The 25906-nt window shown below is 40.5% G+C and overlaps 1 protein-coding gene across 2 annotated transcripts; it reads left to right on the plus strand.

The window, feature by feature from the left end:
- The first annotated feature begins 18975 nt into the window (after positions 1 to 18975).
- On the plus strand, positions 18976 to 23642 carry LOC114787955 (ras-related protein Rab-13). Of its 2 annotated transcripts, none has more exons than XM_028975956.1 (8): positions 18976 to 19399; positions 19483 to 19543; positions 21697 to 21757; positions 21840 to 21917; positions 22410 to 22487; positions 22839 to 22905; positions 23082 to 23133; positions 23248 to 23642. In XM_028975956.1, the coding sequence occupies exons 1-6, from the start codon at positions 19276 to 19278 to the stop codon at positions 22881 to 22883; spliced, it is 447 nt and encodes a 148-aa protein (XP_028831789.1). In that variant the 5' UTR covers positions 18976 to 19275; the 3' UTR covers positions 22884 to 22905; positions 23082 to 23133; positions 23248 to 23642. The 2 variants fall into 2 exon arrangements, with proteins under 2 accessions (XP_028831789.1, XP_028831788.1); XM_028975955.1 differs by having other exon boundaries at positions 18977 to 19399; positions 22410 to 22499.
- Positions 23643 to 25906: the final 2264 nt, after the last annotated feature.

Consider the following 25906-nt stretch of genomic DNA (forward strand, 5'->3'; position numbering starts at 1 on the left):
AAAGGTACCCAATTAGGATTGACTACAAAATCCTTCTTTTGACCTATAGAGCTATAAAGCTCTAAATGGTCTTATTCCACAGTACATGAGTGAACCCTTGGTTATTTACAACCTGCACGCATCCCGCGTTCGAAAGGTGCAGGGTCACTACTGGTACCCAAAATACAGAAGGTCACAGCTGGGAGCAGTAGGACTTTTTCTCTTCCTGGACAAATTATCATTAACACTGCACTGACAACAATTGCAGGCTCATTCTACCTTGGAAGGGGGTCCCCTCTCTGTGTCACTCCTTCAAAAGTTTCTTTGTGTTCATAAGGTTGTGTGTGGGGAGTGTTGGCTGTGTAGGGCCTGTCAAAACCCATTGAGACATACTGTATGTGATTATGGACTCTATAAGAAATAATGTTGTTGTGTTGAATGAGTGGGTGGGGCTGGCTGTGGGCGGAGACGACCGTGGTCCAGGCTGGCTGTTTTGCAACCTGCACCTTTCCGGTTGTTCTCCCTCCCTGCCTTCCTTTGTAGGAATTAAACACTTGTAGTCAGTAGTATTCAGAAGTATTCAATAGGTTCTAGTACACTAGAAATACATGGTTTGTAGTAAACCTGCTATACTTATACGTATACTCAAGTATACATAATAAAAATGCATTAAAATATCAAATACTAGGTGCAACATGCAATTTTTGATATATGTGTTAACACAGTGTCCGTAATATTTGTTGTGCGTAACTTCCAATGCGGCATTTGCATTTTTGTGTTGACCCTTCTGGGCCACCAGAGCAGATCCCTGCAACACACAATAATGATGGGGTTGACCACAGCAGTACATTTTTGAAATCTGAACAGCCAAAACAGTTCACAGGCTCCTTTTTTCATCCTTTGGCTTTTCTCCAATGCCTTTTCATTCTGCAATGCCTTATTACTCCAACTTTTAGATTTTTTCATTGGCTGTCATCAGATCAATCTCCAATATGTTTATTTTCAATTCAGTTTCCCTTAGTACTTTTTCTTGATAACTTTCTATGTCTTTTAACTGGTAGATTGCTGTGGAGTACTCTACCATCAGTCTTCCTAAACCAAAACGGTTCACATACTGCTCGTTTGATCCGTTGGCCTCCTTATTTGGCAACGCCTCATCACTCTCCAACATTTTTATGTTTTCCTTGGCTGCCGTTAGATCAGTTTCCAACTCTGTTATATACTAATCAGCTACCCTCAGTGCTCTTTCTTGAGACTTTTGCATTCGTGCCAAATGGAGGATTGATGATGTGTGATCTGTGATCATTCTTGCTAAATCGAAAAAATTCACATGTTCCATTTTTGATCCTTCGGCCTTCTCATTCTCCAACGCCTTCTCATTCCTCAATGCCTCATCACTCTCCAAATTGTTGATCTTTTCCTTGGCTGTCATTAGATCTGTCTCCAGTTTTTTCATAAGCAAATCACCTTGCCTCAGTGCTTCTTCTTGAAAGCTTTGCACGTTTGTCAACTGTTGTATACATTTGGCGTGATCTGTCCTCAGTGTTTCTAATTCTTTCTCAAGGTTTATTGATTGTTCCTGTCCAGTTTCTTGAGAGTTTTCGAGGTGGTTCAACTGGCGGATTGCTGTAGAGTACTCTATCATCAGTTTTCCAAAACTGTCAACATGCTCCGTGTTTGATCCTTTGGCCTCCTCATCACTCTCGAGCATTTAGATTTTTTCCTTGGCTGTCATCAGTTCAGTCTCCAATTCTTTTATATAACAATCACCTTGCCTCAGTGCTTTTTCTTGAAAGCTTTGCACATGCGTCAACCAGTGGATTGCTGTTGCGTGATCTGTCATCATTCTTTCTAAAGTTAAAGACTTTTAAAGACTTATTGATTGATCCTGTCCTGTTTCTAAATCATTTTGTAGCATCATGTACATTACTTCTTCATCTATAGTATTAAATAGGCTTAAATAGTTGTTTCTTACTGTTCTTCGGTAACTTTGTCTAAAGTGATAGCAGAATGGTATATTTAAGTTGTTGTTGTTAAAGAAAATTCCCAAGCAGATTCAGAATCTGTCACTGAAAAATAAACAGCTCTGAAATGCTTCAAGTCCATCTTTGTATTGGTCTCTTCTGGAAAGGTAGGAATCTAGACCTTGTTTACTGTCTCAATTGTAAGATTGTATAAGACTTACAAATGTGTGGTGTATATCAAAGGTAAAGTGTTTTTGTGTAGAACTATCAGTTTTTTTGGCGTAGTATAGAGCTATCAGTATCTTACTCAGGTGGTTAATCTGTAAGTTCCCCTGAGGTGTGAATTAAGGGGGAGACCCTGTCTGTAATGGTAAGTAGCAAGCTTTTTCACCCAAACTTTGTACCTTCCCATTTTCACCTTATCCCTTTTACTAAAGTACCTTGTGTCTGAAACCTATCCCAGTAACCATCTCTTACAGGCTTAAGAAAATGCTGAGGCTCTGTTACCAGCAACCTCTTCTACCCCCTATATATAATATAGAGTGTGGAGAGTGACACAATACAATAAATATAATAAATATTTAAATGACTATTAATTCACACATAATTCACACATAATTCACACATAACACATTTTATTTTTTTACATTTTAAAAAGGTATATATATTTATTTTACTGTCTATATATTTATTTCAAGGTCTGTGTTGCAGCACAGAAAAAATTATTTAGGCCTGTCAGTATGACATACCATTTACTTTGTTCTGGGAATACATTTTTGTCTCTCTGAGGGTAACCCTTGAAGCTAGCGCCCTGAAAATTGAGTCAAGGCCTTCTGCCTCGCCGAGTCCTACGATCTGACATATAGTTGATGCCGGCAACGGGGGTTTGGAAAATCTGGAAAAACCCAGAAAACTGTGACAAAAAAGGACGTGTTACATTCAAGGCTGCCACGCTAAGACCGTGAAACAAACAAAAACAACTGAGAGGTCAGGCCGACCTCTCCACACAAGGCCTCGCCATGTCTTACATTTGTGGCTGCCACACTAAGACCTTGAAACGCACAAAATGACATATTGGTTGCTTTGTTGGGGACTACGCAAACGCCCACAAATCGTGACCAAAATATTAAAACATTTTGTTTCTTAGAATTAGCGATGACACTGATACAACAGCATCGCCAGCACTATAATTCAATAGAATCTTAAACCAGGCACTTCATTAGGATGCCTGCTCAATCAGCCACTTTATTAGGAACGCCCGGTCCTTCGGCCACTTTATTTATATCTTGGCCACGCCCTGTTAGCATTTTTTGGTAGCATTAGCATGCTAACATGCTAATTTTTCAACATGCCCCAAACGTCACCAAATTTTACGTGACACATCTTGGCCATGCCCTGTTTGCATTTTTTATGCTAACATGCACATTTTTAAACATGCTCCAAACGTCACCAAATTTAATGTGATGCATATTGGACACGCCCTGTTAGCGTTTTTGATATAAGCATGCTAGCATAATCATGCTAACATGCTAATTTTTCAACATGGTCCAAACGTCACCAAATTTAATGTGACACATCTTGGCCACACCCTGTTAGCATTTTTGACATTATTATGGTAGCATTAACATGCTTACATGCCAAATTTCACGTGACTGCCCGCTCCATCGACTTTAATACCACTGACACCAGATCAGGAAGCTATGCCCGCTCCTGTGACAAACCGCCTGAAACAGTATGACAGACCATTTACTATTGTGCTGGGAATAGGTTTTTGGCTCCCTGAGGGTAACCATTGAAGCTAGCGACCCGGGGGTCGGGCGAGACCTACGATCTGACATATGGGACGAGTTGTTGCCACCAACGGGGGCTTAAAAAACCCGGAAAAACTCGGAAGATCACAAAGATTAGTTTAGCAAATCTAATTATGTTTATCTGTTACGTACCATTTTGATAATGCTCCTGATGATGCGCCTGTGATTTCTGCGTCTCCATTGAACAGCACGTGAATTACAGCAGGGCTTATTCCTGTGACTTGGGGGCCATCGTGCAAAGTTGTGGGCTAACATTCTTCCGGCAACCCGGAAAAGATTTCTCACCTTTGAAGATAATGGGACGAGGTGGTGAGGTTCACCTCAAATAGCAGAATTTCTGTTGTGAGATTATTGTTGTGAGAAAGTACCACATCCCTCCCACAGCAGCAGCGTCCGACAGCAGCATCACCTGAAATAAAATGCAAAAAATTTATAAAAATGTATGGTAAGGAAATTCCGAATACAACACTGACTGCTATTCAAAATATCCAAAATAATCAAATTACTTTTGGTCAAAGCTCTCATTTTAAAATGGAATCTTTCAAAACTAATACCATTCGAGGGTGTCACGTCCATGCGGGCATGACGCGGCGGGTGAACGGAGAGGAGGACGAAGAGTGACGAGGAATGACGAGGAATGAAGGACGCTTTCACCTGACATCACGGAACAGGGGTTTAATGGTGAATCACAGGACAGGGGAGACATCCGAGACGAAGACACTGGTGAACACGGAACATAACTTCAAAGACCTGACAGCGGACAGAAACGAACAGGGCAGCTTTATACAATTAACACAGGTGAAAACGATTAGGGAACATTACACAGGACAACAATGAAACTCCGGTCCAGATCCTGATCCGGACCGGAGTAACCCCCATTTCGGACCGGATCCTGACAGAATCCCCCCTCCAATGGCACGACACCTGGCGGGCCAGACGAAGCAGTCCATGAAGGAGGGAGGAAAGTCCAAAACACAGAGTCTGAATGGTCCGAGTGGACAGGAGGAATCGAACGGAATCGATTCGAAAACCAGAAAGGATGAGATGAACAGAGAGGAATGTTAAATGACTGAATGAATGACTGAATGAATGGTCCAGTATTCCAGATGGACGAGCGGCGGTTCTCCAGCGCAGACGGCTTCGGGCCAGTTTGGTACCGGCACCTCGTCCGCCGTCCGCATGCGTCCGCCGCTCCCTGTCAGTCTCCGGCTCGCCCCGCTGAATGGCCGCTCCTCACCTTCAACGCCGCCAGACACGGGACTGAGAGGCAGGGGTCGGGACCCTGCTGAATGAAGCCATGGAAGGCCAGGGACAAGGAAGCTGGCGGCGTCCTCCCGGCGAGTCGCGGCTCCTCCGATCAGCGGGGCTGCGTCAGGTGGCGTCCAAATGTGGGTCAGGTCTTTCTGTCACGTCCATGCGGGCATGACGCGGCGGGTGAACGGAGAGGAGGACGAAGAGTGACGAGGAATGACGAGGAATGAAGGACGCTTTCACCTGACATCACGGAACAGGGGTTTAATGGTGAATCACAGGACAGGGGAGACATCCGAGACGAAGACACTGGTGAACACGGAACATAACTTCAAAGACCTGACAGCGGACAGAAACGAACAGGGCAGCTTTATACAATTAACACAGGTGAAAACGATTAGGGAACATTACACAGGACAACAATGAAACTCCGGTCCAGATCCTGATCCGGACCGGAGTAACCCCCATTTCGGACCGGATCCTGACAGAGGGTGCAGTGAAGTGGACATGCCCATTCTTGTTCTTTTTTGTAGAATTTGAGTAGAGCCCGTTCCCTGTCCTATCATTCTACTAAATGTATGTAATGCCTTATAACAGCCCTAATGTAATGACACAAACCATTGTTGGATTCTGTGTGATCAAACTCCACATTGTCAATCACTACTGGTAATACTGCACTTTCTGCTGGTGTTTCAGGTCTCACTGGAACACTGTCAATGACTGTGGCTGCTGGCGGCTCTCTATCATTTTCTTCATCTTTAGTACATCCTCACTTGATCTCTACCTGATTCCTGCATGGGAGTTAACACAATTAATATAGTCATACTTCTTTATTTCAGTGTACTAAAGTATGAAATAGACATTTTCTTGTCATGGTACTGATAATGCAGGTCTCATAGGTCTTATGCAACATACCCAACAATCCACTCTGTGCAGTTTCATTTCTGAGAAGGGAACTTCTTTCTGACAAGTGATGCATGTGATGATTGGTCCAAAGGAGCAGCCTAGGCTCTGTAACCAATAACAAATATAATAATATATAATATAATATTGAGGTCTCATTTTATTCATCAGTGAACATGCATCTTATATGATAATTAATCAATATCTAAAGTAATTTACTCAAGGTGGAAGGTCCTGTTGAAGTGGGCGTATGTAGATCGTAGCATGTCCAATCATCTTAACTGGATCTTTCAGACTGGCAAGGGTGTATCCAGTGCTGGGACACTGAAGTAATGCAAGGTTTTGACTGTGATTCTGCAATTTTTAGAAGTTCAAAGCCTCCTCCTTCTTGTATCTTGGGGAACACTTCCATCAGTTTATTTGTTACAACCACGGGATCATGGTCATTACCTAAATATAAATAAACATAGGCCTAATGCTTAAAAACTCAGTCAGTTAAAACTCTGCAAGCAAGCTCTTTATAACTGATGTCTAAACTATGTCAAATATGAAAATGAAATATTGATGGCCATAAAATGAAATTAAACAAGTTATGTGCTTAGCTGCTAATTGCTATGGTAAATTCATTTTAAGTTTCTAAACTCATACTCACCTGAAAGTGTCACTTTATGCTCTCCAAGTCCAGAGACAAGAAGGTCTGCTTTAAGCAGAATGCTTGGAACTTTATCAGCCTCATGGTCTGCCAAACAGAAGAAAGTGCGTGTGTAGCTCCTTCGATTAACTTGGCTTTGTACAGCTCATAAAACTCCTTCTAGCCCCGACATTATACGGAGCAAAGAGCCTCGCTACCTCGGCTGCAAAGCAGTAGAAATTTCACAGTATAAGCCCTAACTTAAAACAACCAGATCGGCCAGATTAACATTATTTGAAACAATACACTTGCAAAGCATCATAAAACAAAACTACTCACTGCAATGTACGGGAACATTTGTGTGTGTGTGTGAGCGTGTGTGAGCGTGTGTGTGAGTGTGTGTATATCTTTTTTTTTTGGTAATCACTAATTGCTAACCGTGGCATGTGCCCTGGTTATTAGTAGCACACTACATAGTTAAAACAATCAGTAGTTACAGGGACAGTCCCCCCCTGGAGCAACTCAGGGTTAAGTGTCTTGCTCAGGGACACAATGGTAGTAAGTGGGGTTTGAACCTGGGACTTCTGGTTCATAGGCGAGTGTGTTACCCACTACGCTACTACAAACCTCATAAGAAAGATAAATGTGAATGTCGCCACCTACTGCTGGAATAGAATTTTTTTTACTTGCTGTGCAAATTGACCAATGAGATCTTATGGTGTGTTGACGACCTACAGTGTCAGATACATTTATTTTCATGATGTGCAGCAACACAGACCACGAAATAAATAAATAGAAAGTGAAATGTAAATTTTATTTTTTAATGAAATGGATATATTTGGTTACTTAAATATTAAATAAATTATATATTTATTTTATGATGTGCAGCAACAGACCATAAAATAAATAGACATATATATATATATATATATATATATATATATATATGTGTGTGTGTGTGTGTGTGTGTGTGTGTGTGTGTGTGTGTGTGTTATGGCAAGCCAAACAGTAAATTGACAGGGAACTGAATATATGGAATGAAAGTCTGAATATATGGAATGAAACCCGAATATATGGAATGAAAGTCTGAATATATGGAATGAAAGTCGAATATATGGAATGAAACCCATATTTAACCCAGGAATTACAGGGCAAACTAACTTTAACATTTCCGATATACCAGCGCGCCATGCAATGTTTAGATTCAGGCTGCACATAAAGTTTATTCTATTTTACACTCGTCGCTGCCCGTGCGAGTATCTCCGGTGCCGTTTTAACGTGTAAAATCTGCACCAGCGGAATTTCACCAGCTACACCGGGTTCATCATAAACTCAACTCACTATAGAGCACAATCAGCCACAGGGACGATTTTATACAAATTACAGTGCGGTTTAGCGTGTTTAATTTAAGACACAAAGGTTCTGCTAACTTTATACATTAATGTATAAAATAGAATAAACTTTGTGTGTGCAGCCTGAATCTAAACGTTGCAAGGCGCGCTGGGATCGGGCAGCGCTGGTATATCGGATTTAAAATGTTAAAGTTAGTTTGCCCTGTAATTCCTCCCTGTTTACTTAGGAATGTAGGAATGGTGGTGGGAAGCTCGCCTGTTTCGGTCAGTGCGGGTGCTTGACGAATAAGCCGCTACTGTCGCTGCAGTCGGTCATTATTAGCAGTGTTACTGCAAGCATTAGCCAGAGTGTTTATTATGTCGTCGCTGCTTAACCGTCCGGGAGAAACCACGGCCGGACCAGCGGGGGTGACGGGTCCCCGCTCCAGTCAACGATCCGGCATGATTCGAATCACTAAACTAGTTCTGATTGGCTGATTACGCTAACGAACAAGAGCTCAAAACATTGTGATTGGCTGGAAAAACAACATCAGCCAATCCCATGAATTTTGAGCTCTTGTTCCTCAATCTGATTGGCTGAATAAAAAGTGCCTCTCTGGACAGTGAATCAGGAGGAAACCCACACCGCGACAGAAGAACATGTAAACTCCACAGACACAAGGTGCTGTCAACGCTATTTGTCCCAAATCAAATTACTGACACTTTCACTTTTTAATCAATATTATTGGTGTGTTTTACACTTGGCTAACACACTCGCATCTGAACCGGAAGAGCACAAAGTCCCAGGCTCAAACCCCACTTACTACCATCGTGTCCCTCTGTCCCCAGGGGGACTGTCCTCGTCACTACTGAATGTAAATGTATTGTTACGGAACACGTAAAATAATATAGTTGTATATAATCCAAGTGAAATATAGTACATAGTGAACTATACAACATGGTTTTTAATGTTTGTCTTGTGTTTTGGACGTGTGAGGCTCAAGAAAGTCAAAGGAGATTTCATTCATCTTTTCTTTATAGATTCTTTATTTGCCGTATTTGCATTTTGTAATAACGCTCATGTTACGCTCGCCTTTGCGATGTCCGCATAGCTGCGTCCTGTTCGCCAGCCTCCCTGATGAACCTGGCCAGCCTTGTTCTTGTACTGGTTTCTTTTCTCCACGTCTCCTTGTGAAGCTTCTCGAAGATGCTCCAGTGCTTCTCTCATGTCCGCTGTCTGCTCGAGTTGCCCACACAGTTCCTTCTCCCTTCTGAGGAGGACCTTCAGGGTTTCCTCAATCTCCTGCCTCTTGCATGTATTGTTTAAGTCCTGGAAACGTTTTTCCAGTTCGTTCCTGTTAGATGTTTCTTCAAGGAGCACTTTTTCAAGTTCTTCTCGTGCTCTGTGCTCATGGTCACGTTCGGCTGTCATCATCTCAAGTTCCTTTTTCATTTGCTGGAGCGTCTCCTCGTGGAGACTGTCTTTGCTCTCCAGCTGATGACGGAACTTTGTCTCTGTCTCCAGAAGAAGCCTCTCTTCCTCTTTCCTGCTTTCTCTTTTTGCTTCAAGCTCTTTTTCAGCTTTCTCTCTCCTCCTCTGCTCATCTGTCATTTGACTTCTCAGCGTTTCCTGCTCCTTCTTCTTGTTCTGCAGCGTCTCTTCATGAAGAGCCTGCTTGCTCCCCAGCTGACGTCAGATTTCATTCCGTATATTCAGACTTTCATTCCATATATTCAGACTTCATTCCATATATTCGAGTTTCATTCCATATATTCAGACTTTCATTCCAAATATTCAGACTTCATTCCATATATTCAGAATTTCATTCCATATATTCAGACTTCATTCCATATATTCAGACTTTCATTCCATATATTCATTTCTCTGTCAATATATATATTATTTATTTCCTGTTTGGCTTGCCATAATATGTATGTATGTGTGTGTGTGTGTGTGTGTGTATATATATATTATATATATACACACATTTTTTGTAAAATATCTAAAAAAAAGTTATGTGTGAATTAACCTATATTCTGCCACACTGTAAAAAAAATCTTCACCCAACTCAATTTCAAGGCAACATACTTCACTACCAACTACCAAGGCCAACTGTGTTACCTACTAAAGATGTCTACTGACATAAATATTTGAGTTTTGAGTCATCTAAGTTTTACAAATGTATTCTACCAAGGTAGAAGAGTTCAAATAATTTAGGTATTTGAGTCAAAACAGATATACAATTTCAACCAATATATGTAAATGGATTGAAAAGTCCAGCTAATTTTGAACTAAAACACACAAGTTGCACAAAACTATGTATACAGGTTCAACTAATTTGGGCAAATCAGTTAAAAAAGATTTCAACAAGTTGAACAAGTACTGAGGTTCAACTAAAAGATTATTCACTGCAATAGGCTTATTATCAATATTTTAAAATCACAAAACCTTAATATTACACTAAAATTCAAGCTGCCATTATTCATAGTGAGTTGCTAAATGTAAATATGAAATATAATCTTTTTCACATGAAAGTTATTATATTATCTTTTTCACAAGTAAGAAAAAAAAGACAAGATACATTTAACAGGTAGTGATATATTGTTTTGGTTGTAGACAATAAGGTGTCTACACGTTTAAGGCAGGACTCTATGTGTGCGTGTAGCTGCTGTGAGTGAGTCCATTTGAATGGATGCTTTTTTAAAAGGCTCTTCCATGGAGTCTTTCTGGTGTGGGAGGAGAGGTTAGTGCATGAGTCTGTCAAAACTGCTTGTTTGGCCTGGGTGCAAGTAATGTCTGTCTCATATCTCTGTGAAGGTGGGTGATAGTGGTTTGTAGTGTTTGTCATTTGTTTTGATGCGTCTGGTCATGGGGTGTTTTTCTCACCTAGAAGAGTAATTGCCATGCTTTTTGTGTTGAATGAAACATAATGTTTTCAGTAAGTGTCCCTGCTGGTAGACTCTTTATCTGGGTGTGCGATCGGGGTGGCCTGTCCAAAATTCAGGGTTGTGCTGTGCTTCATTGCGGTGGGTGGACATTTAGTCCATTACTACGACATCTTAAATACCATCCAAGTGGTTCATTTTCATTCATCATGTCTGTTCTAGTTTGTTTTACTTCATAAGGGAATTCCATGTTGACCCTATTAGTCTTATGTTGATTGTTCTTTCCCAGACCTGATTTGTTGCTTTATGTGAAAGATTGTTCTACTTTTTGTTTTTTTTTATTTTTAATGTTGCATATATGTATATACATATCTGCCTGAGATTTGTCCATCTCTTGGCTTTGCTTATTTCTTCTACTGAGAGATTCTAATACAACAATATGCAGCCTAGCACTACAATCCACAAGAAAAATACATAAAATATGTTATAAATAGCTTTAAAGAAACATAAACCTTATCTCTTTGTCAATAAAACGAATTAATTCAGTAAAATGTACAAATTTCTACTAAATGTACTTCTGAAGTTACTGTAAATTTATTAAGTGTAAAATTGCTGCAGTTTCAATTCCATATGGTAAATAAAACCAGCCAGAAAGGTGGAATTCTCTCTTCAGGATACATTCATTCCCTTGGTTTGGATCTCCACTTTTATCTGTGTCCTGGGTAAGAAGTAGACAAGGGGTAGACACTGATATTGTGTCAATCTTTCATCCATCATACATAGTGACATGGGTGCAGAATGGGGGCATAAAATACTCACCAAGCAAGAATCATGGTGAATCATGGTATGTTCATGGAGGTATGTTGTTGGCTGAAAATCCCTATTTGCTTCCTGTAGCCTCAGCTCTACATCATAGGAGAAGGTAGGCACAATGAAGACAGAGGGAAACTTAGATATAGTGGAAAGGTTGAACCTGTGAGCAATATTATCGTGTCTGATGAGATTCAGGTAGAGGGAGCAGAAGACATGCCAGACAAGGATGAATCAGAAATTACATCACTTTGTTCTAGAGAGTCACTTCTGAGATAAGCAACTGACATTAGTCTTTCAGATAAGGTAACATCTTTCCTCCAGCTGAATAGTTTGTCATTCAGAGAATTAACATTCAAGAGATCTACTGATGCATAACAGTTTTCAGTTAGCTCATAGGACCTGTAGTATTCCATGTACCATGCCTCCATCTTTTCTTGTGATTGTGATGTCCCGTGATGTCCACGAGTATGTGTATGTTCTGTTTGTGTCTGTCTCTCTCTGTCTGTCTGTCTGAAATGTTGCAGGGTGGCTCCTCATCAGCCCATGATTGGACTCCTCCCCCTTTTTGTAGTGATTGGTGGGCTGTAATAGGGCAGTGGGCTCAAAATGGTGTCTGTTTGTGAACAGATGAGGTGTGGTGGTGTGAAGCAAAGGAATTTGACCAGAAGACAAGAAAAGAGCATAGATTTCTTATTCAAAGAGTGCATTATCTTTATAATACTGACCGTCTTGAAAATAATTTTGCTCTGGATAAGAGCATCTGATAAATGCTGTAAATGTAATTTTACTGTCCTGGAACTGATTCCTGGCCAATGACTGCACTTTAAAAAAACAATCCTGAATATTATAATCTATCTGTATTTTAAGTGACTTGGAAACATGCAAGATATCATTCAATTCAATTCGCATGTCCTTAGTTGCACTATTTGAAACCTGAAGTACACAAAAAAATATCAAGAAGATCTCTCTAAAGGATAAATATAACTTTCAGTGTGATCCAAAGCCACTGGTTTGGACTGTGCAGATGCTGATGATCTAAAATCATGATGCCTGCTTCTAGGACTGCTAAAGCTCAAATATTTGTTCTAAAAATCACACTGAAAAGGGACATGGCACAGATTTGTGACTCATCAAATGATGTCCAATATTTTTAAGGTATGTCCACTTATCACAAATGTCTTTAAAGTCACACAATTCACATGCAAATGTTGAATATGTTTGTCTGTTCCTTTCTTCTTTAGAATGACAACAAGATAGGTGGGATCTCAATGTACCTGGAGTTTTGAAGCTGCCAGCTACACAATCTGGTAAAGGGCAAAGCCAGTTTGATCCTCTGTGGTTTATGCATATATGCTTCAGGAGAACCTATTGAAGTGAAGAAGTGCAAAACTTGCATAGTTTACACTGCATATGTTATTTCCAAAAGAGCAAATGTGAGTATTTGATTTTATGATATTTCAAATAGTAATGTCATAAAAACTGGTACTGGCACACACATTATACGTCTTGCATTAATGAGAGCATGCTGCATGGTTGTCAGGATTGGCTCAAGGTGATCGCGACAGCTGAAGCCAATTCTGACCACCTATAAAAGATGGTAACTCCGCCCCTTCTGGAGCGGCAACATTTTAGTGGACTCGGTTGAGTTAACTCTGTCACTTGACCTTCGTTCTTGACCTGGCAACCTTTTGAGTTCTGGCAACCGCCACACGCCTGCAGGTTTGTTTACGTTGATTGTTACCACGGACAAGAACGAGCAGACTTACGAACAGATTTTTTTTTTACCAGAGCTGTCTCCCTGCTGAACTACTATTTATCCTGCACTTGGTGCTTATTGCACTTCTGGTTAGACCTAAACTGCATTTCGGTGCCCTGTACTTGTACATCTGTAATGACAATAAAGTTGAATCTAATCTAAATATCAAATAAGATTATGTGCACAAAAGGCAATGGAAAAAGCTAAAAAGTTGCAATATGGAAGTATTTTATGAAAGATTATAAGCACAAAAATTCTAATGGCAATTCATTTTGCAATTGGCCATTCAGTATTAAATCAGAGCATGTAATTTGATATTACATTTCTCTATTGGCAATTCAATGTGCAAAGTGCTATTTCAAAGTATTTTAAGTAAAAGAAAGTTAAATAACAATTCACTGAATTGCATTTCATAAAGCAAACTGTCCGATCGCTCATCAAGGCGGGCATTCACTAACTACATCACATGTATGTGTAGTCAGTATAAGTGGTGTGTAGTCTGCACTCGTAGTCTGTATAGTCTGCAGAAAACAGGCATAACAGAACCACATAATACCTTACAACATGCACCCCACACTTTTTACACCCCCATTCATATCCAATTTCCATATCTTCAGCAAAACAGTACTGAGCAGACAAATTACAGGAATAAAGTGAACATTTTAATTAGTGGTGGGCCGTTATCGAGACTCTTATCGGGCGATTAAAAACGTGCTGCGTTAACGTGAGACTCTTATCGGCGATAAAAAAAAAATATCGCCGTTAATCTATTCACAAAGTTGGGTTTGGAGCTGGGTCTAAATGGTTACACTAGATTTATAAGTATATTTCTTGTGTCTTTTAGTTTCTTATTTCCTAAAGACTTTTATTTTTTATTTTGTATACCTAGCGCGGATGTATACCTGCACTGTAGGGGGCGAGAACGAGTCTTCGAACTGTGAAATTACTACAGCTGTAATACTCGGATCCTTTTCAGGATTCGGCTCCCTCTGAGTCACTCACTAAACTGATCCGGTTGTGTGAGTCACTTGAGTCACTTGAGTGGAGCGCTAACCCGCTCTCTGATCCGGGTGCGTGAGTCACTTGAGTCAGTACGCACCCGGATCAGAGAGCGGGTTAGCGCTCCTGGCGGTTAACTTCCTCTACAACCGGACTCATGTAAGCCAATATATTGGAGTTTACAATTTAGACATGGTGTAGTTAGGACTCGAAGGATTCGGTTCAATGGAGACCTAGATTGCTATAGATTAATCTAGATTCATTTAGATTGCTATAGATTAATCTTGATTAATCTCACTGTAATCTTGGAATTCATCTAGATTAAGAAAATTAATCTATGCCCACCTCTAATTTTAATAAACATACTTGTATTCAACATACACAAAAAAATAATTATTTTGGTAAATCCACCAAATCTCGTGCTCTAGTCTGGCTATTGTCACCTTTCTCAAACCATGCATATTATATCTAATTGTATTTATATATCTAAGTCTATTTGGCAGATGTAAAGTATACATGCATGTGTTTGTGAGTCAATTTTTATTTTATTATTATTATTATAACAGCTCAAGGGGGTCCTAGTGAACCAGAACTGATTACTTCATTAATGGTAAAATGATAGCATGTTCTAAGTCACTCTGGAAATGCTGGAAATGTAATGTGTAATGAAGGAATATCCTTTAAATCATGTTTATAAAGAATTTCTAGGACTGCTTTTTTCCTACAGTTTCCTAAAACCTTCCTCTACTATAATTGGGATCCTGACTCACTCATCCTGCATCCTCATTTATAGCTGGCCACTCTTTCTGTGTCTGTCAATAATTCCTATCTTGTATTACCTGTCCCCCTACATTGAATTTAGAAAGTCTTTTTTAAACATGTATCTGAATGCAAGCTCAATTATGTCATGCATTGTATGCTAGTATGCACACAGCAATAAAATCACTTGGTGGTCTTTGCTTTCTCCTCAATGCCAAATATGAACATAGATTGTTGTGTTTTAAATCTTTTGATTTTAATTCTGATACATATAATCTTGCTCAAAGTAAGTGTTAATAATACACGGATAGAAATGTATCTGCTCTAGTTCAGGTCATGAAACTTGTTTTTTAAGTGGGTGGGATCAAGAAAGGTTTATGATTGGTCAGTCTATGAGGAGGAGCTGTTAAAGTTTAAATTGCATATGCATATCCAAATGCATACAAAGTTGTAAAGCATTTCCAAATTCAAATCTGCTGCTGAGACAATCAAATGATGATCAATCAATGAGGAAAATGAACTGGAACAGTGAAATGGCACTGCTGTTATGGACAGAGCCGAGAAACTGTAGACCTGTAAAATGATATGTAAAACAAGTTTAAATTTATGTAGAAAAGACATTCACAAGACCTCATTTGGACTAGAATTAGCCCTTATCTGGTGCTCCTGGGGAGCACTACATTTATTTCTACATTTATTTTTTTCTAAATCAAATGAAACATGCTTTCAATCTGTCAGTATTCTGTGGTCACAGTGCGCTGTGTAGAAAGTGTATTGTCGTGCAATCACGATGTCAGATCGTGCAATTACATGAACACAAAATGCTGCTTTTTTCGCTCTCATTCTCTCTTGAACACTTGCTCATTGTCTCACTTCTGTGTTCGTTCAAATTCAACCGCACGCTTACTCAACTCTTTGCACAGCATTACAAGAGTTGCCGCAAAAAAACAACCATTTGACACAAAACCAACTAATCACAGACCAGAATAGCTTAAATATGATTAGCGTATGTTGTTCTGGTCTGTGATTGGTTTCATATTTACTTTTTTTTATTTGTCACATACACAGTCATACACTGTATGATATGCAGTAAATGCTTGTGCAACTGCTACTGACCTCAATATTACAAATATTGCAAATATAAACAAATAATTCAAATGTATGTTTTTAAACATAAATTATATGCAAAGAGTAGGGCGAAGGGGTACAAATGTGTAAAGTGCAAGGGACTGGGGGGATTGAGTCCAGAAGTTTGAAAGTGCTGGCGTGTATTAGGTGTTCTGTCCTATGTAGTGTTGATGTTGAGGGCTCGGATAGCCTACGGGAAGAAGCTCCTCCTCATTCTCTCTGTGTTGGACTTCAGGGAGTGGAAGCGCTTCCCTGATCGCAGCAGAGAGAAGTCCATTGTTGGGGTGGCGGAGGTCATTCACTATCTTCCCTGGTCCAGCACCGCTTGCTGTAGATGGATTGAAGGTCAGGGAGCTTGGTACAGATGATGCGTTCAGCTGATTGAACCACCGTCTGTAGTGCTCGCCTGTCTTGCATGGTGCTGTTCACAAACCAGGTTGAGAGGTTTCCCGTCAGTATGGTGCAGGAGTAGAAGTTCCTGAGCACCTTGGAGGGCAGTCTAAAGTCTCTCAGGTGTCTGAGGACGAGACGCTGCCGGGCCTTTTTCACCATGGTGTTGATGTGACAGGACCATGACAGGTGCTGCGTGATGTAGACACCGAGGTAACGGAAGCTGTCCACTCTCTCCTGTTGATGACAGGGGTCTGGTAGGTCCTCTCCTGCTTTGTACTGAAGTCCACTATTAACTCCTTTGTCTTGCTGATGTTCAGGTTGAGATTGTTCCTCTGGCACCAGCTCACCAGATTTCCAACCTCCTCCAGGTAGGCCGTCTCGTCGTTGTCCGAGATCAGGCCCACCACGACAGTGTCGTCAGCAAACTTGATGGTGGTGGAGTTTGTAGTGGCTGCACAGTCGTAGCTGTACAGAGAGTACAGCAGGAGGCTCAAAACACAGCTTTGGGGGGCTCCAGTGCTGAGAGTGAGGGTGGCTGAGACATGTCCGCCCATCCTTACTGCCTGTGGTCTCCCGGTTAGGAAGTTGGAGATCCACTGACAGAGAGATGAGCTGAGTCCCAGGTGCTCCAGCTTGGTGGTGAGTGTGGAAGGGATTATCATACAAGAACATTTCCGTATATTCCAGTGTTGCAGTCTTTACAGCAAATACTAAGTAAGGAGCACATTTTTGATCAAGTGGTTGACAGTAAAGTTGAACAGGAGGCCTCAGTCACAAGTTGTAGGTCTAATGGTAAGAATTTCAAGTCCTTTAAAGATGGCATGTTCTGCACTCAAGTTGAGGATCTCTGTGGAGTGAACTGGATACTAAGTAAGCATCCTCCTGGGTCCAACTCGGCATTACCTTCAACATGTTTAGCAATACTTTGCAAATGTATGATTATAGAGGTGGATACACACTGGAACAGCACCTTCCACATGCTGGAATGCATATAATGAGAGGGAAGCAGAGGGGGCAACTCTGACATCTCTAAATACAGACATCTCCCTAGTTAATGCCCATGAATATGAGGTTATTGGAGGCAGTTGTCCTGTTCTTCAGTTTTTATGGTCACCAGAATCCTCCGTACTATATGAGATGGTGTTCTCAAAGGCTGGGGAGGTGAGTTCTAAGAAAAAGACCAAATACACTGAACAAAAATGTTTTTTTTTTTCAAAAGTCAAAAAAGGTTCCCCTGAATGTAACACATAAGAACTAAACACGATCACTGAACAAAAACACAAATGTTAGCCTCTTAGTGTTTATTTTAGACATTTTAGTTGTGTGTACAGAGACAATCAGAATATCTTTATTGTCATTGTAACAAGTGCAACGAAAGTAGATGCAGTTCCTGTGTCAAAGAGATCAGAAAGAAAGATATAAATAATGAAGTATAAAAAGAGAAAGCTAGCATATATACGATAATATAAAACAAACCGATAGTAGACCTATTATTCCTGTTGGCAAATTTATGCGCATCAGAGGTGGATAATTTCACTCTCGGAGCCTCTTTAACTAATAAAATTACTACCAAACAAAATAAATAAAAGAAAAATTCTGTCCGATATTTGCTCATACACTTCAAGACATTATTCCACGAAGCGACGCTTGGGATGAGACGCTGACGTAACGAACCGAGGCTTCCTTTGTTATTGGTCACGTGGCTCTGCTTAAAACGGTACACGCCTCAAGGCGGGGCTTCGCTTACCACGCCCCTTATCCTCTATACGCGCTTCGGAGCTTCATGTCCCCGTCACTGCATGAAATATTTAGCGACCTGTCCTTATTTGTCGTGATACACGGTTGTGTATCAAATGTATCCGAATCAGGTTTCAGATCCAAATCAGTTTGCGACAACTGCACAGAAGCGGTAGGAAGAGGAGGAAGAAGGCGGCGGAAATGGGCGCCGCGCCGGTGGCCATTTTATAAAGACGCGTGCGCCACTGTTCCGCTCCATGTTTGTGAGGTCAAGTGAGGTCAAAGTGTCCTGTTCACTGTAAACTTGTTCACACGTGGCAATGACAACGTTGTTGCGTAACAGTTGTATTTGATTGTTTAGATCAGTAAAGAGTTCTTCTCTTTATTATAGTTTATTATATTATTCAAAGTAGTAAACAGTCACATTTGATTTATTTTATTCGTTTTCCCTTTAGCTATGGTAAGTATTATATCACAGCACAGCATTTTATGGTGTTATTTCTTGTCATGCAAGTCTAAATTTGAGTTAAGATGCCGTTATAAAGACTTGGATTAATATTAATAATAGGTTAATATTAATGTCCCATGTACTGTTTTTTTGCTCCACCGCTCCCTCCCTGGAAGCCCGGCCCTCCCTGCTCCGCGCTGCAGTGCCGAGCAGCAGCAGCAGGAGGAGTGTGTGTTGGTGGGGTTGGATTTGGAACAAGTGAAAGTTCTTTTCGTGCCGACAATGAGGGACCGCGGCATTTGATCCCGCTGTTCTGCTAAATGTCCACGTTTCTCTCCAGAAGCAGGAAAAGTGTTTCCGCGGAAACACGTCCTACCAGGAGAGCGGAGAGCCGGGGAACATTTGAACGACTAAACGTTTTCTCTTGGTGAATATACACTGTGTAAAAACTTTTTTTTACTTTCCACACCTTGTTACGGTGGAGCAATGGCGAAGAAATACGACTTCCTCTTTAAATTATTACTGATCGGAGACAGCGGAGTTGGGAAAACGTGCCTGATCATCCGGTTCGCGGAGGACAACTTCAATTCCACCTACATTTCCACCATCGGTAGGCTGACGTTCCTGTTCGGGTCGAACCGTGTAAAATATTCTGTTCGAGCCAAATCTGAGCTCGTCTCCCTCCTCCCCCAGGGATTGACTTCAAAGTTAAAACCATTGATGTGGACGGGAAAAAAGTCAAATTGCAAATCTGGTAAGAAGCTTTCTTATTCCCCCCCCCACCCCTGTGAACGTCTGTGTACAGATTTCATGGCCTGTTGATGCCTGGATTCCTCCACTTCCTGGTGAGAGAAAAATGTGTGTTTTTTTTTCCCTGGGAAAGGACAGGCTGGCTGTGTCAGGGCACGCCTGCTTCCCGCTCTCACTTTCATTTCAGTTCAGAGGAATGGGACTTTACTGTCATTCTTAGGCTCTTACCTGCTTTGATTTTAACAAGTGATGTGCTATTCGTGGCTGTTTTTTTTTTTTCTTAGAAATTTAGACATTATTGTAATTCTAATATTTTACCTGTTATGATCGGATCAAGTGATCTGTTTTTTTCTTTCCTTCAGTGGTAAAAACTTGACCCATGACCTGTCCCCAACTTGAAATACCACCGGAATAACATGATTTTGTCAAAAAGTCCTTATCTTTTAGGTTATATAGAATACTAATTTGTAGATCTGTAGTAGGGGCAGTGGTGGCCTGGTGGGTAAGTACTCGTAATCAGGAAGTTGCAGTTTCGATTCCTGAACCACCAAGGTGCCACTGTTGTCCCCTTGATCAAGGTACCATCCACACACACTGCTCCCTGGGAGCCTTTCATGATTTTGTCAAAATGTCTGTATCTTTTAGGCCCACCACTCACTAACACATTTTGTTGTGTTACTGTGTGCTGTACTGCAGTTTTTCACAAGGACAGTATCTCCCTTCCTGTTAGAGATCGTCACAGCAGATCAACCGGTCTGATTGTCCGCATAATTAATTTGGCAAAAGTTCTCAGATCTAAGGGAGCACAGCGAAACTACTAGCAGTCTACATGGGACTTAAAATTAATATTATGTTCTTAAGAGTCTGTTTCAGTTTCCGCTGTAGTGAGATCAGCAGTGCCTGGAGCAGAGCGTCATATGACCTGTGGATGAGAACTGAAATACTGAGTGACGTAGGGAGTTTGTTAAGTGAGAAAAAACGTGCAACCTTTTCTTCAGATGATTTGTTTGCTGCAGCGGCAGGGATAACTTTTTAAAAAGTGGCTTAAATTATCTGTTAGTGCAAATCATTAAGTGAACAGAAGAGAAGCCAATGACAAATTCTGTCTTTTAAAGACTGAAGTGGATAGTATAACGGAGCAGTAACCAGTGTAAAAATGTCTTGATGCTGTCTTTGGAGCCGTGAAATTTGGTGTTCTAGGTAGAGGCCTTTATGGACTATGTTGCCATAAGCAGGTGAACCAACACGCGGTCATCTGTGTCATCTGCATTTAACCAATCAGCTTAGTGGGTAGTCATGAAAGTCGGCCAGGGATCAGTGTGTGGGGACTGCACCATGATCAAGGGGACATCAGTGATTTGGGATTTGAACTGATTTCAACGTGATTTGACTGATGAGGGATGCTGGGCTCCCTGGCCTTCCTGCTCCTGGAAGGATTTCAAATGCTGTGACAATCAGGCGTAAAATGTGCTTGATAAAATAAACTGTACATTATTAAAATAATTGACATTTAAAGAATGTGCAGTCAATTCTTAATTTTGTTCCATGCTTTGGAACCTTGTCGTGATTTAAAATGTAGTGTTCTGATATTGGTGAGGCAGAAGAGTGAATAAGTTTTACTTCCATTTATTATTGTAATGTCCATTCTCAGGCTCTGGCTCAGCTTCATTCACTTTCCATAACCGCTTTCTCACACACACACACACACACACACACACATAGTCAGTTCATGCATTTGGACGATAGGAGGAAACCTTGTGTCTATCCTCCTCACCACCGTGCTGCCCCCCTTGATACACAGAGGCAAAAATCTCTGCAAGCATGTTTTCTTTTTATGGTGGGGGTGGAAATATATCAAAATTAGGAAGCAAACTGGCAATAATGAACCATTGTCTATCATAGTGGCTAGGACATCAATAGATCATACTACAATGGAGACCTGCTGGTAACAACAGACATTTTTAAAACCAGTTTCATATATTCATATATTGTTCAGTTCTGTACTGATTTAATCAGAGCTTGTAAAAATTACTTTTAAAGCAGTTTACATGTTTAAATGATGTTTTACCTCCTAAAATTCTTTTACAGTCCGTGACCTTAATGTCTTGATTGGGCACATACATATTTTGAACTGTGGGTGTATGTGTGTTGTTTTAGGGACACTGCAGGACAGGAGAGATTTAAAACCATTACTACAGCCTACTATAGAGGAGCTATGGTGAGTACAAGTAGCTATGAGTGGAACATGGCTGCAGTCATGCAAAGAATCAATAATCATCATCATCATAATTTTCACCCAGGGAATCATTTTGGTATATGACATTACTGATGAGAAGTCATTTGAGAACATTCAGAACTGGATGAAGAGCATCAAAGAGGTAGGATATGTTGTTGTGAGCCATGAGTATTCCTGATGTGAGAGGAGCATGTTCGTGTTTGTGCATAATAGGTCTGAACAATATATATATATTGAAATTGAATGACTTTTGGGACATTTTTTGTCGACTTCACTATGCTGTGATGTGTATGATGTGTGTGGACTGTGAAACCCTGGCAGTGTCCATTGAGAAAATGTTACAATGTAATGTGATTCAAATGACTGGGTGCATTTGAATTTAGGAGTGTAAAAAATAATGGTACTGTTTTGTTTGGAAGCGCCGTTTTCCCATCAAGACTACTATGTCCGAGACCAAGACATGACTGAGACTTTATTTATATGATTAAGATTATTTATGCATCATTAATTGCTCTGAAGGGATTTCAGAGCAACTAAACTCAATTTCAAGTTTCTAAAGAAAATACATTTAAAAACAATCTGTGTTTGGAGGACTAATTATTACATTTAATTGATGCAACGTTGTGTTGCCCAGAATGCTTCAGCAGGAGTCAGCCGAATGTTGCTGGGGAACAAGTGTGACATTGAGACCAAAAGGAAGGTGCCCAAAGAGGTGGGTGTGAAGGTGAGAGCCAGTTATTATATCCAGCTAGGGTTGGGTAAATTGGGAGTGGATGGTGGTTATTGGTCCAGTTTAATAGTGGAGCCTGTCATATTTATTAATATGCCCCTTTATTTTGGCATGAGAACCCAGCCAATGGGGACACGTGTACATTTCTTGGTGCCGGTTTCAAACCTGGGTTAATGGGGAGGGTTTCATCAGAAGGGCATCCACTATGACGTCTGTATGCGAGCAGTCAAACCGGTTGATCTGCTGTGGCCACTTTAAACAGGAGAAGCTATATTGTTGCTTCCATGAGAATTCCGTTTTTGTCTTGAATAACTTAAAGAAATCTCTCAACAGCTGGCCAAGGATCATGGGATTTCTTTTTTTGAAACAAGTTGCTAAGTCCAGCATCTGCGTGGAGGAGGTGAGAAAATCATTGAGTGCTGGTATTACATTAAAGTAAACTTTCATTCAGAGTTTGAGGGTTCTTGAAAATGGTAAGAAGAAAGTATGAAACTTTAGGGAAACATTCATTCATTCTGGCTACAGTGAACATAATTTGGTCTATTTTAATTTTGACACTTCACCTTCTCCTTCCAGTCATTTTTTTTTACTGGCTCGTGACATTTTGTTTAAGATAAACAAGAAGCAGGTCAGTAGACTACACATTTTTTAATTACAGAGTGCTAATGGGATTAAAATAACACATTTATTTTCTTGATGAGACTGTAATTAAATCTTTTTTATTGTTTTATAACCATTACAGAGTCCTACAGCTCGTGAGGAGAAACTGACACCCACAGATAAGAAGTCGTCCAAGTGTGCCCTTATCTGAAAGACATTTTTACCCTCAGCAGATATGTCATATCTTGCATCACTCACTGTTTTGACAAAGACCCTATCTTCATATTACAGCCGCCACCCATCAGAGTATACCATTGCACTCTATTATCATTTAAACCTATGAACATTTTTAATATTGTATGCAAGACTCTCTTCTAATGCATCACCAACATGCCATGGATTCTGAACTTTAACTACAGACTGCGCTGTTTGTGCAGAAGTGTCTGGAAACATCATGTCAGCTTTTCTTCTCAGAAGTAATATCTGATTTGTTAGAGAATTGTGAACTTTTTCTATTAAAAACAACTTTTGATTATTGCACTTCTCATTTTATAGCTCAGCGTGTCTCAAGATTGAAGTTTCAGGATTGGTTTTGGTTTATTGTCAGTACAATATATTGTATATACTGGCTACAGTGAACATACACTGTATACTGTGTAAACAGTGTGTGTGTGTGTGTGTATATATATATATATATATATATATATATATATATATATATATATATATATATTGAAATAATGTTTCACACAGTGCAATCATATATGTATAATGTATGTATATCCACACTGAACTAAACTATACTAACTAAAACAAAAAAAACTCAGGTACTGTACTGTACAGTATCTCTATAAGAGAAAAGTAAAACTTTTCTGTACAATGAACAGGTCAAACAGGTCATAACTGGACAACATCATGTAGGATGCTTGTTAGTGGATAAGTTGGATATTTGAAAACGTGCAGGAATGTGCAAAAAGAGCAGAGATGAGTTGACATGTGCAAAGATCAGGTGCATAAGGCTGGAAGTGTATTGTTGAGTTTAACAGTGTTCCGGTGATGGCGGTGCATTGAGAGCTCTGACTGCTCGGGGGAAGAAGCTCTTGCAGTGTCTGGCAGTTACGGTTCTGATGCTGCGGAACCATCTGCCAGATGGTAGGAGGGAGAACAGGGGATGTGAGGGGTGGTGAGAGTCCTTCATTATGTTCCGAGTTCAACGGATGAGGTATTTCTCGTAGAGCTGGGAGATGGGTGCAAGTGGAACCCCGATGATGCGCTCTGCTGTCTACATTATCCGCTGCAGGGCCTTCTGCTCATCGACAGTGCAGTTCCTGTACCAGAAAGTGATGTAGCAGCAGAGAACACGATGGGAGGAGGGAGGTTGGTCTTCTTCAGCTTTATGAGGAAGTGCAGACGTTGCTGGGCTTTGTTGGTGGTGGAGGTGATGTTGAGGTTCCAGGAGAGGTCGCCTGTCATGTGCACAGATCTCAACAGCAGATCCATCAATGTGCAGTGGGGTGGGGACAGTCAGTTTCTTCCTGAAGATGACAACCATCTCTTTGGTCTTGGTACATTGAGAGTCTCATTTGATCATGCAAATATGTATTATATTAATAATATGTCTGCTATGTTTTTGGGCAGCCCATTAATTTTATGTTTGTAATTGTTTGAAGTGAAATAAGTATTGGATTTTGAGATGTTTTATGTGGATAACTCTTAAAGAAGTTCTGGTTTTGTCTACTTCTACATTTGCCAAATGAACAAATACAAATTAAAGAATAAAATGTGATTTAAAAAAAATACATGAAAAAAATCATGATGCTGTGAATAATAAGAAGGGCCCTAATTTCGAAGTGCTGTAAACCGTTTAAAATGGGAGGAGCTCATGATGACGATTCAAAATGACAATTGAAAATGTTTTTATCCATGAACAGTGTACCTGGGACAGTAAGGAAACAGACCAGTGATCTGAAAGTTGCCGGTTCGAATCCCTGAACCGCCAAGGTGCCACTGAGCAAGGTACCGTCCTTTCGTGGCAACTCACTACTCACCAAGAGTGATGGTTAAAAGCAGAGGACACGTTTCGTTGTGTCACCGTGTGCTGCAGTGTTTCACAATGACAATCACTTCACTTTCTTTCTAAATGTCTGATCCGATATTCTACTTGTAATCATACAGTATTATTTTATAATTTGACTACATTTATAAATGTAGGAATGTAAATGTAGGAATGAACTTCCCCTTGAGGTCAGAACAGCTCAGTCACTGAGCACTTTCAAACGGCATCTCAAGACCTTCCTCTTTAGAGAATATTTAGATTAACTGTGAATAAAAAGATTGTATTCATAGTTGGGGGTCCTAGTGAACCAGAATTGATCACTTCATTGATTGTGACGTGGAAGCATGTTGTAAGTCGCTCTGGATAAGGGCGTCTGCCAAATGCCGTAAATGTAAATGTGAACCACGGTGTGTAGTAGTCAGTTCGTTGTATTTGGCAGGGAAGATGTATGTATTTCTGTGTGCTTCCTGATTAAATAATATAGTACAACGTTGCAGTTGTAACTCTTTCGTTCTCTTCACTACTTAACTCCCATATTTTTGAAATGACATCTCGGAAATGTTGAATAATTTTGAAGTGCCACGAGGGGATGTTTTTGCCAGTCCACGGACTGCGTTCACGACCCTGCATAAATGAAGTCTCGCGATAGCTTGCAGGCCGTTGCCAGGTAACCAGCGCTCTCTCGCAACATCACCATCTCGCGCTGCGTCCGCAGCATAGAGAGGTGCCGACGTCGGCTCGCGCG

Source organism: Denticeps clupeoides, chromosome 4, assembly GCF_900700375.1.
Source record: "Denticeps clupeoides chromosome 4, fDenClu1.1, whole genome shotgun sequence".
Classification (NCBI taxonomy): domain Eukaryota; kingdom Metazoa; phylum Chordata; class Actinopteri; order Clupeiformes; family Denticipitidae; genus Denticeps; species Denticeps clupeoides.

What these genes read in the sequence shown, in the direction of transcription:
- LOC114787955 (XM_028975955.1), top strand. Translation starts at nt 19,276, where the DNA reads ATGGCGAAGAAATACGACTTCCTCTTTAAATTATTACTGATCGGAGAC. An exon ending in AAAGTCAAATTGCAAATCTG is followed by an intron (nt 19,544 to 21,696) that starts GTAAGAAGCTTT and finishes GTGTTGTTTTAG; the next exon opens with GGACACTGCAGGACAGGAGA. An exon ending in GGATGAAGAGCATCAAAGAG is followed by an intron (nt 21,918 to 22,409) that starts GTAGGATATGTT and finishes TGTGTTGCCCAG; the next exon opens with AATGCTTCAGCAGGAGTCAG.